Below are 16,422 nucleotides of genomic sequence, written 5' to 3'. Positions count from 1 at the left end.
GAAGAATTAGGGCTCAGTTCAAACAAATTTTTAAAGCTTCTAGATTTTTCCCTTTGGACTTTTGAAATCCTTACTATTTTGTGATGAAGAGAAATACTTTATGATAACTGACCCCATTGCTAGTATCAAATAAACATCTACAATAGTTTTTAAAGTCTCTTAATTAGAATGTTTTCCCTATGTGTAGAATCGTCTAATCCATCTTAATACATCCCCTCCCTTCCAAAAATGATGTTCAATTAATTTTTTAATGTTTGAAAAGGCAGTTCTGGAGAGAAGCTCTCTGTACTTAACTCATGATCAATAGTCTTCCATGATGTGCTGGTCTCCGGGGTATAATTTGTAGTTAGAGATCATTCCAGGTTGCATCATAGGCATTGTTAGCATTTTGAGTTGAGTTTCACTTGTTGCCTGCTTTTTTTCTGCTTTGCAACTTTCAGTGGTGTCAAAATATGCTGTCTTAAGGAAGTAGAACTTAGCTGTCTTGCAATATTTGCTTTGAGAATAATTCTTCTTTTGTATAGGAAAGAAGCACTTAAAAAATCTCTAAAGGACACATTGAAACAAAACCTTCCTCTCAAGTCATTGAACTTAGTTTGTCTCGTCTATGAAGTGAGGCTCCTAACTGCTCTCTCTGAACAACATTATAGATAAGACCAATAGGAGGGGGTAACTTGAGACAAAGATGCATTTTAATTTGAAATTTCTCAGAAACTCTTCTGGTAGTGATAACAAATTCGACTATACAACAACCTGGAGTTTTGTTTTAGGCCTGTTCTTTATTAAAGAGGGACCTGACAAGGAGCTCATGATTGGGATAAAATGATAGATTTCTTGGTTAGTTTCCGTGATCTTAGTTCTGTAGACTTAGAGAATCTCCCTCTTCACATGTGTTATCATAGAAACAAGGCAGAATAAGGCATCACACCACAGGGAATGTGCTCTAAAAAGGCAGTTCATGAGCTAGGAAACAAGGAGGACCCTTAGAGGGACACATGGATCACCTTGGGAAGGAGAAACAGAGGATATCTACATGAGTAAACTGGGGGTGAGGGGGGCAGTGGGGGAAGGGTTTGGGGATTGAGAACATGGTTAACCTAGGGAACTTGGAGTGGGAGAGTAATGAAAGAGATGTCTGGATAGAGGGTGTCATTATGGGTCTAGGGAAAAACCTGGTGCTAGGGGAATTTCCAGGAATCCACAAGGATGACCCCAGAATAAACTACTAGCAATAGTGGAGAAGGTGCCTGAACTGGCATAACCTGGTTATCAGATCGATAAATATCCTGTCATCATAGAGCCTTCATCCAGTAACTGATGGAAGCAGGTAAAGAAATCCACAACCAAGAACCAGGCCGAGCTCCAGGAGCCAGTTGAGAGAGGGAATAAGAATGAGGAAGACGGGGTCAGGATCATGATGGGGAAATCTACAGAGACAACTGGACCAAGTTCGTGGAAACTCACGAACTTTAGACCAACAGATGTGGAGCCCTCAAGGGACTATACTACCCTCTGCATGCGGGAGAAACTTGGTCTCTTTGAGGGGCCCCTGGCAGTGGGATCAGGATCTATCCCTGGTGCATGATCTGGTTTTCTGGATCCCATTACCTGTGGTGGGACACCTTGCTCACTCTTGACGCATGGTGGAGGAGCTTGGTCCTGACTCAACTAAATGTACCAGGCTTTCTTGTTCCCCCATGGAAGGACTAACCCTTTTGGAGGAGGGCATGGGTCGTTGGGGGGAAAGGAGGGAGGAATTGGAGGAGCGTTGAGAGGGTGATCTGTAGTTGGTATGTAAATTGAATTAAAAAATTAAAAAATAAAGCCATTTCGTGTACCCAGGATAAGACCTGGTCCCATTGCCAGCGGGTGGCATGAGGAGAACTTGCAGGGAAGCGGGAGAAGGGGAGGGAGGGAGAACTGGGGTTGGTAAGTAAAATTAAAAAAAAAAGTATATAAAAAATTAAAATGAAAAAAGAAATGTGGCAAAAGACATCAAGGCCAGCAGAGCTCCCCTCAACTTGTAAGTGAGTCAGGGAAGAGAGAGGAGACAATTTGGACATTACACTCACTTCTTGATCCTTCCCAGCATAGCACTGAGCCAAAATACACAATTTGGGACAATAGGTACATTAAAAATCATGGTTTGAATTACATCTCAATTTCATTATCTCCTTTTTTTGAGTCAAGGTTTTACAGTCTGGACCTAGGTAGACTGGAAACCATTGTGTACACCAGGCTGTCCTCAAAATCACAGAGATCCCCCTGCCTCTGCCTCCTGCATGCTGGGATTAAACACATGTGCTACCATCCTCAGTATTCTCTTCCTCATGGCCAAGATGTAAGAGGTATGATGCATACTTGTAGGCAGAGTTTTTTTCCTTTGGGCCTCCAGCTCACAATTTAAAAAATGACATGGAGACATACTATTAATAATGCAAAGCTCAGCCTATAGCTTATGCTTGTCCCACTAGCTCCCATAACTTAACCTATTTATATCAATCTATGTTTTGCCTCATGACTTTTTACCTCTCTTCCATCTTGAAACTCCTGTTTCCTCTCCATGTGCCCTGGTGTCTGTCACATGCCTAGATGCATCTCTCTTCCTCACTTTCTGCCTGGAAGTCCTGTCCAACCTCTTTCCACCTAGCTATTGGCCATTCAGCTCTTTATTAAAGCAATCAGAAGGCGCCTTGGCAAAGACACATCTTCACAGTGTACAAAACAATTATTCCACACTACATACTTATTGATTTTTTGCCAAGCTGGTCTTTGTGGTACTTTGATGTCACAGCTGGTTAGGTGTATTTGTTGTTTCCTTCCCTTGGCTGCTTGCACAGCACCAAGTACTATGAAAATTAGTCCTCAGAGTGCAGACTTTCAGGTCAATTCCAGCTTGGATCCTTCCAGTCCGGTGTCTGAAGCACATGGTATTTTCAGCAAGAGAGACTTACCTCCAACTTCTGTGAGATGGTCAAGGGCAATGTCATTACCCCATATTGTTTTGGGACTTTCAAACTCCCCTTACCAACAACTCAAAAGGGAGTGTTTCATCCCTGGTACTGGGGATTTTGCTAGACAGTCTATGGCTTTTTATAGAAACATTGACATCTCAGCTGAGGGAATTTTCATTTAAAGTACAGACGTATACACACACACACACACACACACACACACACACACAGAGGAACACATACAAGTAATTTTAGATAAATAATCATTTTCTTATTTAGGGTTTCTGTTGCTGTGATGAAGCACCATGACTCAAAATTGAGTTGAGGAAGACAGGGTTTATTTGGCTTACATTCCATATCACTGTTCATCAGTCAGGATAGGAACCTGGAGGCAGGAGCTTATGCAAAGGCCATGAAGGAATACTTCTTACTAGCTTGCTCCCCATGGCTTACTCAGCCTGCTTTTGTATAGAACCCAGAAACACCAGCCCAGAGATTGTACCAACCACAGTTTGCTGGGCCATACCCACCAATCACTAACTAAGAAAATGCCCTACTGGGTTGCCTACAGCACAATCTTATGGAGGCATTTTCTCAGTTGAGGCTCCCTCCACTCAGATGATGCTAGTTTGTGTAAAGTTGACACAAAACTAGCCAGCACAATCACTATGGCTTTTTTCAAGCACCCTTACTGTTATTTCCACCACTTCCCCTCCATCCCCAATTGTATTGACCACCTTCTCTCCACTCCAATGAAAACCTCCCCTGTTTTCACTATTTCCCCTCACATCATTTGTGTATTGTTATTCTTCACTCTAGGGCTCCTTCCCATGCCCTCCCCTCTGTGCTACCACTTGACTTTCATAGTTTCTGCACAAACGCCAGTTTTCATATTCACATCTGAAGATTTGGAGGTAGGTATCACAGAAGAATGAGAACATGTGTCATTTGACTTTCTGTGTCTGTGTTAATTCACTTAATACAATATTTTCTAGTTCCATCCCTTTGCCTCTAGATTTCATTTTCTTTACAGAAAAATAGTATTCCTAAGTGTATATGTACTGCATTCTCATTACCCATTCATTAGTTGAAAGCTATTTAGGTTATTTCCTTTTCCTAGTCTTTGTGAATAGAGTGGTAATGAACAAGACTGAGCAAGTATCTGGGGTAGGATATCAAGAACTTTGGACACATGCCAAAGAACTTCATAGCATGCTTATCAGGTATGAGTTTTCCTGCATATGTATACACACTACATGTATGTCATGCCCACGGAGATCAGAAGTGGTATCAGTTCTTCTGGAACTGGAGATAAAGAATGTTGTGAGCCTCTAAGTAGGTAATGGGAATTTAAGCTTGGTCCTCTGCAAGAGAAAATTGCTGTTAACCACTGAGACATGAGACATGTCTTTCTCTTTTTTTTCCATTTTTCTTTATTAAGAAATTGTCTCCTCACTCTACATACCACGCACAGTTCCCACCTCCTTCCTTCTCCAACCCCCAGCCCTCTCTTCCAAGCCACCCAACATCCCCACCTCTCCCAAATCAAGGTCTCCCATGTGGAGTCAGTAGAGCCCAGCACACTAAGCCCGAGCAAGTCCAAGCCCCTTCCCACTGCACCAAGGCTGCACAAGGCATCACACCACAGGCACCAGATTCCCAAAAGCCTGCCCAAATTTTTTTTATGAAGCTACAGTTACCCTGATATCGAAAACACACAAAGATGCAACAAAGTAAGAAGATTACAGACCAATCTCCCTCATGAACATTGATGCAAAAATACTCAATGGAATACTGCCCAACCGAATCCAGGAACACATCAAAAAATTTATCCCCCATGTCCAAGTAGGCTTCATCCCAGGGATACAAGAATGGTTGAACATATGAAAATCTCTCAATGTAATACACCATATAAACAAACTGAAAGAAAACAACCGCATGATCATCTCATTAGATGCTGAAAAGGCCTTTGACAAAATCCAACACCCCTTCATGATAAAAGTTTTAGAGAGTTCTGAAATATAAGGAACATACCTAAACATAATAAAGGCAATGTACAGCAAGCCAACAGCTTAATGGAGAGAAACTCAAGAGAACTTCAAGTACTATATTGAATAAGTATGGAGAGAGTGAACAGCATTGTCTTGTTCCTGCTTTTAGTAGAATCTCTTTGAACTTTTTGATGTTGGCTGCTTCTGTTTCCTTAGGGCTTATTTGTCTATTCAAATTGTTTATCTGGTCTTGATTTAACTTCGGTATGTGGTACCTGTCTAGAAAAATTGTCTGTTTCCAATTTTGAAGAGTACATGTGTTAGAAGTATGACCTGATGATTCTCTGGATTTCCTCGTTGTCTGTTGTTATGTCTCCCTTTTCATTTCTGATTTTGTTAATTTGGATGCTCTCTCTCTTTCTGCCTTTTGGCTAGTTTGGATAAGGGCTTGTCTATCTTATTCATTTTCCCAAAGAACCAACTCTTTGTTTCACTGATTCTTTGATTTGTTCTCTTTGTTTGTATTTCATTGACTCCAACTCTCAATTTGATTATTTCCTGGCATCTCTTCCTCCTGGGTGAGTTTGTTTCTTTTTGTTCTAGAGCTTATAGGTGTGCTATTTAGTCACTAGTGTGAGATTTCTCCAATTTCTTTATGTGGGCATCTAGTGCTATGAATTTTCCTCTTAGCACTGCTTTCATAGTGTCCCATAAGTTTGAGTATGTAGTACATTCATTTTCATTGAATTGTAGGAAGTCTTTAATTTCTTTCTTCATTTCTTCCTTTACCCATTGGTGATTCAGTTGAGGATTATTCAGTTCCCATGAGATTGTAGGCCTTCTGTAATTTTTGTTGTTGTTGAAATCTAAATTTAAACCATGGTGGTCTGATAGACTACAGGAGGTTATTCTAACTTTTTTGTATCTATTGAGATTTGCTTTGTGACCGAGTATGTGATTGATTTTAGAGAAAGTTCCATGGGGTGCTACGGATAAGGTATATTCTTTATTGTTATGGTGGAATATTCTGTGGATATCTATTAGGTCCATTTGAGTCATAACATCTGTTAGATCCCTTATTTCTCTGTTAAGTTTCAATGTGGCAGATCTGTACAGTATTGAGAGTGGGATGTTGAAGTCTCCTACTACTAATGTGTGGAGTTTGATGTGCGATTTAAGCTTTATTAATGTTTCCTTTACATATGTTGGTGCCCTTGTATTTGGGGCATAAACATTCAGAATTGAGACTTCATCTTGGTGGATCTTTCTTGTGATGTGTATGTAATGTCCTTCCCAATCTCTTTTGATTGATTTTAGTTTGAAGTCTATGTTGTTAGAATTTAGGATAGCCACTCCAGCTTGCTTCTTAAGACCATTTGATTGGAAAGTCTTTCCCCAGCCTTTTACTCCGAGGTAATGTCTGTCTTTGCAGTTGAAGTGTGTTTGTTTTATGCAGCAGAAGGATGGATCCTGTTTTCGTACCCATTCTGTTAGCCTGTGTCTTTTTATGGGCAAATTGAGTCCATTGATAGTAAGAGATATTAATGACAAGTTATTGTTAATTCCTGTTATTTTTTTGTTGGTGGTGGCGTTTGTGTGTATGCATTTTCCTTCTTTGAGATTTGCTGCTATCTATTGCCTTTTTTTTTGTGGGAGCAGCTAACTTCCTTGGGTTTGAGTTTTTCTTCTAGTACTTTCTATAGGGCTGGATTTGTGGATAGGTATTGTTTAATCTGGTTTTATCATGGAATAATTTTTTTTTCTGTCTATGATCATTGAAAACTTTACTGGGCATAGTATTCTGGGCTGGCATCTGTGATCCCTTAGTGTTTGCAAAAGGTCTGTCTAGGACCTTCTTGCTTTTAGACTCTCCTTTGAGAAGCTGGGTGTAATTCTGATAGGTCTCCCTTCATATGTTACTTGAACTTTTTCCTTTGCAGCTTGTAGATGTAACCTTCATGTTACATAAGAAACACAGAGCCAATTGTAGAGTTAAAAGCCCAAGAGGTCAGAGCAATAGCTAAGAGCTAAAAACCTTAACCTTCACTGCCGCTGCTGTCCTCCTTAGCGAGTGCCCTAAGGTAGCTGCTGTATGATTACCAGATAAATTAAGGGTGATTGTGTGTAAAGAGGCTTTCTTTCTGTAACCTTAAATTCCAATCCTGAAACCATTTCACTGTTAATTTCTTCTGTCTGAATCTGAATTTCTCTACAATTCATTTTAACAGGTTTAACAGGTTTTTCTAAAGCTTTTATCCTGGCACTCAAATTGACTATCTTTTTAAATAGTAAAATAAGGATAAGGAAAGTAATAATGTGCATAATCCCATCAACATTAATCTTCTCATATAGTTGTTCCATTCGCAGACTGTCTAAAATTTTATCAAACAAAGCCCAATTTTCTACCAATGTACACATAAAACCCATTTTTTTTAATGTGGAAAAAAATTTCTCTTTTAAATAGTTTTTTTCCTTTAAAATATCTGATATCTTAATTGACTTACCAAGTCTGCATAGAACAGTAGAAATCCGAGGGAATTCCAAAACAGCTACCTAGTGTCCAAGGTGTGAATCCAAAGAGAGAGAGAGAGAGAGAGAGAGAGAGAGAGAGCACAAGAAAGCTCAGCCCAGCCACAAGTTCTGGCTAAATGCTTAAATCTAGCCATGTGTTCCTGCTTGAGTCTCTTTAGCTCCAACCAGGTGTGCTGACATTTCAGCCAAAAGCAGCTCTATCTGCAGTTGAGTGTAGCTACTGCAATTAGCGGTAGTTCTGGCAGGCCTTAGTTTTTCATAGCACCGGTGTAGCTACAGTCGGTCAGTCAGCCCTGGGGCCTAGGCCGAGCTTGCCCAAGCTGGGGAGTCGGGTAGTTGGCAGGCCGCCAAGATGCTACAACTGGCTATGTGTATCTCAGGTGTGAGCGGGGACCCAAAAGGCCACAGGCAAGTGGCTTCTTCATGAATTTGTACCACGAACACTGGGCACCAGATGTAGATGAACAGTCTTATTAAATAAGAAACATAGAGTCAAATGCAGAGTTAAAAGCTTAAGAGGTCAGAGCAGTAGCTGAGAGCTGAGACTTAAAACCACCTTCTTACCCTTCCTGCTGCTACTGTCCTTCCCCTCAGAAAGAGACCTACTTCCTGTGTATCTGTCTTTTTATTGACTTTCTGTTCTGCCTTCTCATTGGTTGTAAACCCAACCACATGACCTCCTCATCACTGCCTGTCTATACAGACCTCCAGGTCTTCTATGGTTGGTATTGAGATTAAAGACATGTGTCTCCATCCTGGCTGTATCCTTGAACACACAGAGATCTGTCTGTCATGTGATCTGGATTAAGGGTGTCTGCCACCACTGCCCGGCTTCTGCTATGGCTTGCTATTAGCTCTGATCCCCAGGCAATTTTGTTTATTAAATACAAATAAAATCACTTTTCAGTACAAATAAAATATCACCATATTTCTCCTTTTCTATTTTAATATAAAGAAAAAAGGACAAAAGTTATAATTAATGTAAGAAAAACTATATACAATGTTATGACATTATGATTTTTTCCTGTTACATAAATTAATTTTAATTCATTTTACATTTGTTCAATATGTTAAATAAATATTTTATAAGCTTGTATTTTAACATACTTTATAGTTTTCACTAGTGAATTTTATTAGAATATTATGATTTTTTGCTATTACATAAATTAATTTTAAATCATTTTACATTTGTTCACTGTTAAATAAATATTTTATGTGTTTATGTTCTTTTCCTTATATGTTTTCAATGTTTATTTATATTTTATTCAATTTTTAAATTTTTAAAGATGATAATACAATCACATTCTTTCCTTTTCTATTTCCTTCCCTTCTATATCCTCTCTTCCTGGTTACATTTCAAATTCATGATCTCTTTTCCTTAATTATCACACACACACACACACACACACACACACACACCCATAAATATATAATTACAGCATTCCCAGTCTATTTAGTGTTTCTTGTATATGTATATGATTCAGAGCAACGACTTGATATTGGTAACCAGTTAAAAGGGTCATCCCTGGGGAAGACTAATTCTTTAGCAGTCTGTACTTCTTTGTTTAGGGGTGAACTCTATGAGATTTCCCCCTTTCAAGTGAGCATATTGATTGGTATTGTCTTTATTCAGGTCTTGTTTAGGCAGTCATATTGTTGAAATATCATGCGTGAAGCTTCCCTTTGATTTCTGGTTCCTACAAACTTTCCTCTTCCTCTTAATAATGTTCCCTGAGCCTTAGGCAAAGGAGTTGATATATATATATATATATATGTGTGTGTGTGTGTGTGTGTGTGTGTGTGTGTGTATCTTGGGGCTAGACACCCCACAATCACTTGTTCTCTGAATTTGAGTGGTTGTGATTTTGTGCAATGGTCTCTCTATTTTGCAAAGAGAAGCTTTTTTTGGTGAGGGGTGAGAGCTACACTTATTTGTAGTAACTGGAATTCACTTAGGAATTGTACTGATTTAGTCAAGTAGTAGTACTGCATTCTCCTCTAGGACGCATGACCTCACTAGCCCCAGCTAATTTCCTAGCTTTCAAGCACCTGGCATGATTTCCCTGCTGTTGAGTGGTCCTAAGTCTAATTAGAGAGCTGTTGGTGGGGTTTCAGCAGCAGTGGTGGAACGTTTGTGTTGGAGAGTTCCAAGGATGAATTTTTAGACAATAACAGATTCTTGAACTGAGCCATGAGTATGGTTGGAAATTGAAAGTGAACAGGAACGGAAGTACACATTTCTGTTCGCAGAAGTCCAGTGGCTTCCACGAGATGAGATGTGGTCTGAAGGATGGTGTGACTATAAGCGACTTCCAGGAAATCAAGCACAGGGATGCTATGACTACAAGCGACTTCCACGAAAACAAGCGCCTCCTTGTTGCCATCCCAGTGATGGCAACCATCGATTAATTAACGTGCCGAAGAGACCGCCTCTGGGAGACAAGAGATCATCTCTGCTAGCCAGACCCGATGAAGGAGGCTACAGTAGATACTACTGTCACGTGGATTACCAAAAAAGTGATGAGGGCCGCTGTTTTTCTCAGAATCCAAGAAGTGGCCCACCCTACCAAAGAGGCCCCTATGGCTACCGATGGTCAAGAGATGAGTATGCCACAAGCCGACAGCCTCAGTACAGGGTCATGAGAAACGGCTTTAGAAGAAGACGTTTGTATTCTTCCCATTATTCAAGACAACGATCTCCCCATAAATGGGGCGCTCCTTTTTTGAGAGAATCACGTGTGGGCGGGCAGGACTCCCTACACAGCAGATTTGGCTCCAGTCTCAGCAGTAGAAGCAGGATGCGCTCCTTCCATCAGTCTCGACATCGATGTAAAGAGAGAGCCATCCAGTTTTTGAAAACATCAAGAGATACTGTGCCTTCAGGTTCTTCATCCAAGGTGTTAAAAAGCCCCAGCCGGCTGACTGAGAAGGAACAGGCTGATGCTGCAAGCAAGTGGGCTAATGAAAATCCCAAGAAGTCAGAAGAAAATCACTTGGCTGAAATGTCCGAGTTTGAGACGGGATCCAAGGCACCGTTATGTATCAACCAGACAGAAGAACCCGAGTCCAACACAACAGCTGGCACAGAATTGTGTGAAGACAGCCAGCTTAGCAGTCGCTCAAAAGTGATTGCATCAAAAATCACGGAGATTGAGAAGGTTTACCGACAAGTCTGTGAAACTTTCGGGATGGTGGTGGAAAGGCTGGTTGAAAAGGATCGTTCCTTAGAAAAATCTATACAGTTTGCAATGAAGCAGAGTTTGCATGAAATAGGTGAGCAACATGTTGAAGAACTCAAGCATTTCATTATGGAGTATGATAATTCTACTCCAGATTTTGGAGGCCCTTTTTGAGAAGAATTAGGGCTCAGTTCAAACAAATTTTTAAAGCTTCTAGATTTTTCCCTTTGGACTTTTGAAATCCTTACTATTTTGTGATGAAGAGAAATACTTTATGATAACTGACCCCATTGCTAGTATCAAATAAACATCTACAATAGTTTTTAAAGTCTCTTAATTAGAATGTTTTCCCTATGTGTAGAATCGTCTAATCCATCTTAATACATCCCCTCCCTTCCAAAAATGATGTTCAATTAATTTTTTAATGTTTGAAAAGGCAGTTCTGGAGAGAAGCTCTCTGTACTTAACTCATGATCAATAGTCTTCCATGATGTGCTGGTCTCCGGGGTATAATTTGTAGTTAGAGATCATTCCAGGTTGCATCATAGGCATTGTTAGCATTTTGAGTTGAGTTTCACTTGTTGCCTGCTTTTTTTCTGCTTTGCAACTTTCAGTGGTGTCAAAATATGCTGTCTTAAGGAAGTAGAACTTAGCTGTCTTGCAATATTTGCTTTGAGAATAATTCTTCTTTTGTATAGGAAAGAAGCACTTAAAAAATCTCTAAAGGACACATTGAAACAAAACCTTCCTCTCAAGTCATTGAACTTAGTTTGTCTCGTCTATGAAGTGAGGCTCCTAACTGCTCTCTCTGAACAACATTATAGATAAGACCGATAGGAGGGGGTAACTTGAGACAAAGATGCATTTTAATTTGAAATTTCTCAGAAACTCTTCTGGTAGTGATAACAAATTCGACTATACAACAACCTGGAGTTTTGTTTTAGGCCTGTTCTTTATTAAAGAGGGACCTGACAAGGAGCTCATGATTGGGATAAAATGATAGATTTCTTGGTTAGTTTCCGTGATCTTAGTTCTGTAGACTTAGAGAATCTCCCTCTTCACATGTGTTATCATAGAAACAAGGCAGAATAAGGCATCACACCACAGGGAATGTGCTCTAAAAAGGCAGTTCATGAGCTAGGAAACAAGGAGGACCCTTAGAGGGACACATGGATCACCTTGGGAAGGAGAAACAGAGGATATCTACATGAGTAAACTGGGGGTGAGGGGGGCAGTGGGGGAAGGGTTTGGGGATTGAGAACATGGTTAACCTAGGGAACTTGGAGTGGGAGAGTAATGAAAGAGATGTCTGGATAGAGGGTGTCATTATGGGTCTAGGGAAAAACCTGGTGCTAGGGGAATTTCCAGGAATCCACAAGGATGACCCCAGAATAAACTACTAGCAATAGTGGAGAAGGTGCCTGAACTGGCATAACCTGGTTATCAGATCGATAAATATCCTGTCATCATAGAGCCTTCATCCAGTAACTGATGGAAGCAGGTAAAGAAATCCACAACCAAGAACCAGGCCGAGCTCCAGGAGCCAGTTGAGAGAGGGAATAAGAATGAGGAAGACGGGGTCAGGATCATGATGGGGAAATCTACAGAGACAACTGGACCAAGTTCGTGGAAACTCACGAACTTTAGACCAACAGATGTGGAGCCCTCAAGGGACTATACTACCCTCTGCATGCGGGAGAAACTTGGTCTCTTTGAGGGGCCCCTGGCAGTGGGATCAGGATCTATCCCTGGTGCATGATCTGGTTTTCTGGATCCCATTACCTGTGGTGGGACACCTTGCTCACTCTTGACGCATGGTGGAGGAGCTTGGTCCTGACTCAACTAAATGTACCAGGCTTTCTTGTTCCCCCATGGAAGGACTAACCCTTTTGGAGGAGGGCATGGGTCATTGGGGGGAAAGGAGGGAGGAATTGGAGGAGCGTTGAGAGGGTGATCTGTAGTTGGTATGTAAATTGAATTAAAAAATTAAAAAATAAAGCCATTTCGTGTACCCAGGATAAGACCTGGTCCCATTGCCAGCGGGTGGCATGAGGAGAACTTGCAGGGAAGCGGGAGAAGGGGAGGGAGGGAGAACTGGGGTTGGTAAGTAAAATTAAAAAAAAAAGTATATAAAAAATTAAAATGAAAAAAGAAATGTGGCAAAAGACATCAAGGCCAGCAGAGCTCCCCTCAACTTGTAAGTGAGTCAGGGAAGAGAGAGGAGACAATTTGGACATTACACTCACTTCTTGATCCTTCCCAGCATAGCACTGAGCCAAAATACACAATTTGGGACAATAGGTACATTAAAAATCATGGTTTGAATTACATCTCAATTTCATTATCTCCTTTTTTTGAGTCAAGGTTTTACAGTCTGGACCTAGGTAGACTGGAAACCATTGTGTACACCAGGCTGTCCTCAAAATCACAGAGATCCCCCTGCCTCTGCCTCCTGCATGCTGGGATTAAACACATGTGCTACCATCCTCAGTATTCTCTTCCTCATGGCCAAGATGTAAGAGGTATGATGCATACTTGTAGGCAGAGTTTTTTTCCTTTGGGCCTCCAGCTCACAATTTAAAAAATGACATGGAGACATACTATTAATAATGCAAAGCTCAGCCTATAGCTTATGCTTGTCCCACTAGCTCCCATAACTTAACCTATTTATATCAATCTATGTTTTGCCTCATGACTTTTTACCTCTCTTCCATCTTGAAACTCCTGTTTCCTCTCCATGTGCCCTGGTGTCTGTCACATGCCTAGATGCATCTCTCTTCCTCACTTTCTGCCTGGAAGTCCTGTCCAACCTCTTTCCACCTAGCTATTGGCCATTCAGCTCTTTATTAAAGCAATCAGAAGGCGCCTTGGCAAAGACACATCTTCACAGTGTACAAAACAATTATTCCACACTACATACTTATTGATTTTTTGCCAAGCTGGTCTTTGTGGTACTTTGATGTCACAGCTGGTTAGGTGTATTTGTTGTTTCCTTCCCTTGGCTGCTTGCACAGCACCAAGTACTATGAAAATTAGTCCTCAGAGTGCAGACTTTCAGGTCAATTCCAGCTTGGATCCTTCCAGTCCGGTGTCTGAAGCACATGGTATTTTCAGCAAGAGAGACTTACCTCCAACTTCTGTGAGATGGTCAAGGGCAATGTCATTACCCCATATTGTTTTGGGACTTTCAAACTCCCCTTACCAACAACTCAAAAGGGAGTGATTCATCCCTGGTACTGGGGATTTTGCTAGACAGTCTATGGCTTTTTATAGAAACATTGACATCTCAGCTGAGGGAATTTTCATTTAAAGTACAGACGTATACACACACACACACACACACACACACACACACACAGAGGAACACATACAAGTAATTTTAGATAAATAATCATTTTCTTATTTAGGGTTTCTGTTGCTGTGATGAAGCACCATGACTCAAAATTGAGTTGAGGAAGACAGGGTTTATTTGGCTTACATTCCATATCACTGTTCATCAGTCAGGATAGGAACCTGGAGGCAGGAGCTTATGCAAAGGCCATGAAGGAATACTTCTTACTAGCTTGCTCCCCATGGCTTACTCAGCCTGCTTTTGTATAGAACCCAGAAACACCAGCCCAGAGATTGTACCAACCACAGTTTGCTGGGCCATACCCACCAATCACTAACTAAGAAAATGCCCTACTGGGTTGCCTACAGCACAATCTTATGGAGGCATTTTCTCAGTTGAGGCTCCCTCCACTCAGATGATGCTAGTTTGTGTAAAGTTGACACAAAACTAGCCAGCACAATCACTATGGCTTTTTTCAAGCACCCTTACTGTTATTTCCACCACTTCCCCTCCATCCCCAATTGTATTGACCACCTTCTCTCCACTCCAATGAAAACCTCCCCTGTTTTCACTATTTCCCCTCACATCATTTGTGTATTGTTATTCTTCACTCTAGGGCTCCTTCCCATGCCCTCCCCTCTGTGCTACCACTTGACTTTCATAGTTTCTGCACAAACGCCAGTTTTCATATTCACATCTGAAGATTTGGAGGTAGGTATCACAGAAGAATGAGAACATGTGTCATTTGACTTTCTGTGTCTGTGTTAATTCACTTAATACAATATTTTCTAGTTCCATCCCTTTGCCTCTAGATTTCATTTTCTTTACAGAAAAATAGTATTCCTAAGTGTATATGTACTGCATTCTCATTACCCATTCATTAGTTGAAAGCTATTTAGGTTATTTCCTTTTCCTAGTCTTTGTGAATAGAGTGGTAATGAACAAGACTGAGCAAGTATCTGGGGTAGGATATCAAGAACTTTGGACACATGCCAAAGAACTTCATAGCATGCTTATCAGGTATGAGTTTTCCTGCATATGTATACACACTACATGTATGTCATGCCCACGGAGATCAGAAGTGGTATCAGTTCTTCTGGAACTGGAGATAAAGAATGTTGTGAGCCTCTAAGTAGGTAATGGGAATTTAAGCTTGGTCCTCTGCAAGAGAAAATTGCTGTTAACCACTGAGACATGAGACATGTCTTTCTCTTTTTTTTCCATTTTTCTTTATTAAGAAATTGTCTCCTCACTCTACATACCACGCACAGTTCCCACCTCCTTCCTTCTCCAACCCCCAGCCCTCTCTTCCAAGCCACCCAACATCCCCACCTCTCCCAAATCAAGGTCTCCCATGTGGAGTCAGTAGAGCCCAGCACACTAAGCCCGAGCAAGTCCAAGCCCCTTCCCACTGCACCAAGGCTGCACAAGGCATCACACCACAGGCACCAGATTCCCAAAAGCCTGCCCAAATTTTTTTTATGAAGCTACAGTTACCCTGATATCGAAAACACACAAAGATGCAACAAAGTAAGAAGATTACAGACCAATCTCCCTCATGAACATTGATGCAAAAATACTCAATGGAATACTGCCCAACCGAATCCAGGAACACATCAAAAAATTTATCCCCCATGTCCAAGTAGGCTTCATCCCAGGGATACAAGAATGGTTGAACATATGAAAATCTCTCAATGTAATACACCATATAAACAAACTGAAAGAAAACAACCGCATGATCATCTCATTAGATGCTGAAAAGGCCTTTGACAAAATCCAACACCCCTTCATGATAAAAGTTTTAGAGAGTTCTGAAATATAAGGAACATACCTAAACATAATAAAGGCAATGTACAGCAAGCCAACAGCTTAATGGAGAGAAACTCAAGAGAACTTCAAGTACTATATTGAATAAGTATGGAGAGAGTGAACAGCATTGTCTTGTTCCTGCTTTTAGTAGAATCTCTTTGAACTTTTTGATGTTGGCTGCTTCTGTTTCCTTAGGGCTTATTTGTCTATTCAAATTGTTTATCTGGTCTTGATTTAACTTCGGTATGTGGTACCTGTCTAGAAAAATTGTCTGTTTCCAATTTTGAAGAGTACATGTGTTAGAAGTATGACCTGATGATTCTCTGGATTTCCTCGTTGTCTGTTGTTATGTCTCCCTTTTCATTTCTGATTTTGTTAATTTGGATGCTCTCTCTCTTTCTGCCTTTTGGCTAGTTTGGATAAGGGCTTGTCTATCTTATTCATTTTCCCAAAGAACCAACTCTTTGTTTCACTGATTCTTTGATTTGTTCTCTTTGTTTGTATTTCATTGACTCCAACTCTCAATTTGATTATTTCCTGGCATCTCTTCCTCCTGGGTGAGTTTGTTTCTTTTTGTTCTAGAGCTTATAGGTGTGCTATTTAGTCACTAGTGTGAGATTTCTCCA

At 40.7% G+C, this 16,422-nt stretch overlaps 1 protein-coding gene across 1 annotated transcript; it reads left to right on the top strand.

Moving 5' to 3' along the window:
• Positions 1–9,753: 9,753 nt before the first annotated feature.
• On the top strand, positions 9,754–10,830 carry LOC131900155 (periphilin-1-like). Its single transcript, XM_059251522.1, has one exon. It carries the CDS (start codon positions 9,754–9,756, stop codon positions 10,828–10,830), a length of 1,077 nt encoding a protein of 358 aa, XP_059107505.1.
• Positions 10,831–16,422: the final 5,592 nt, after the last annotated feature.

Source organism: Peromyscus eremicus, chromosome X, assembly GCF_949786415.1.
Source record: "Peromyscus eremicus chromosome X, PerEre_H2_v1, whole genome shotgun sequence".
Classification (NCBI taxonomy): Eukaryota; Metazoa; Chordata; class Mammalia; order Rodentia; family Cricetidae; genus Peromyscus; species Peromyscus eremicus.
Note: the sequence above shows the minus strand (reverse complement) of the source record. Positions and strands in the feature narration are given on the sequence as shown.

What these genes read in the sequence shown, in the direction of transcription:
- LOC131900155 (XM_059251522.1), top strand. Translation starts at nt 9,754, where the DNA reads ATGTGGTCTGAAGGATGGTGTGACTATAAGCGACTTCCAGGAAATCAA.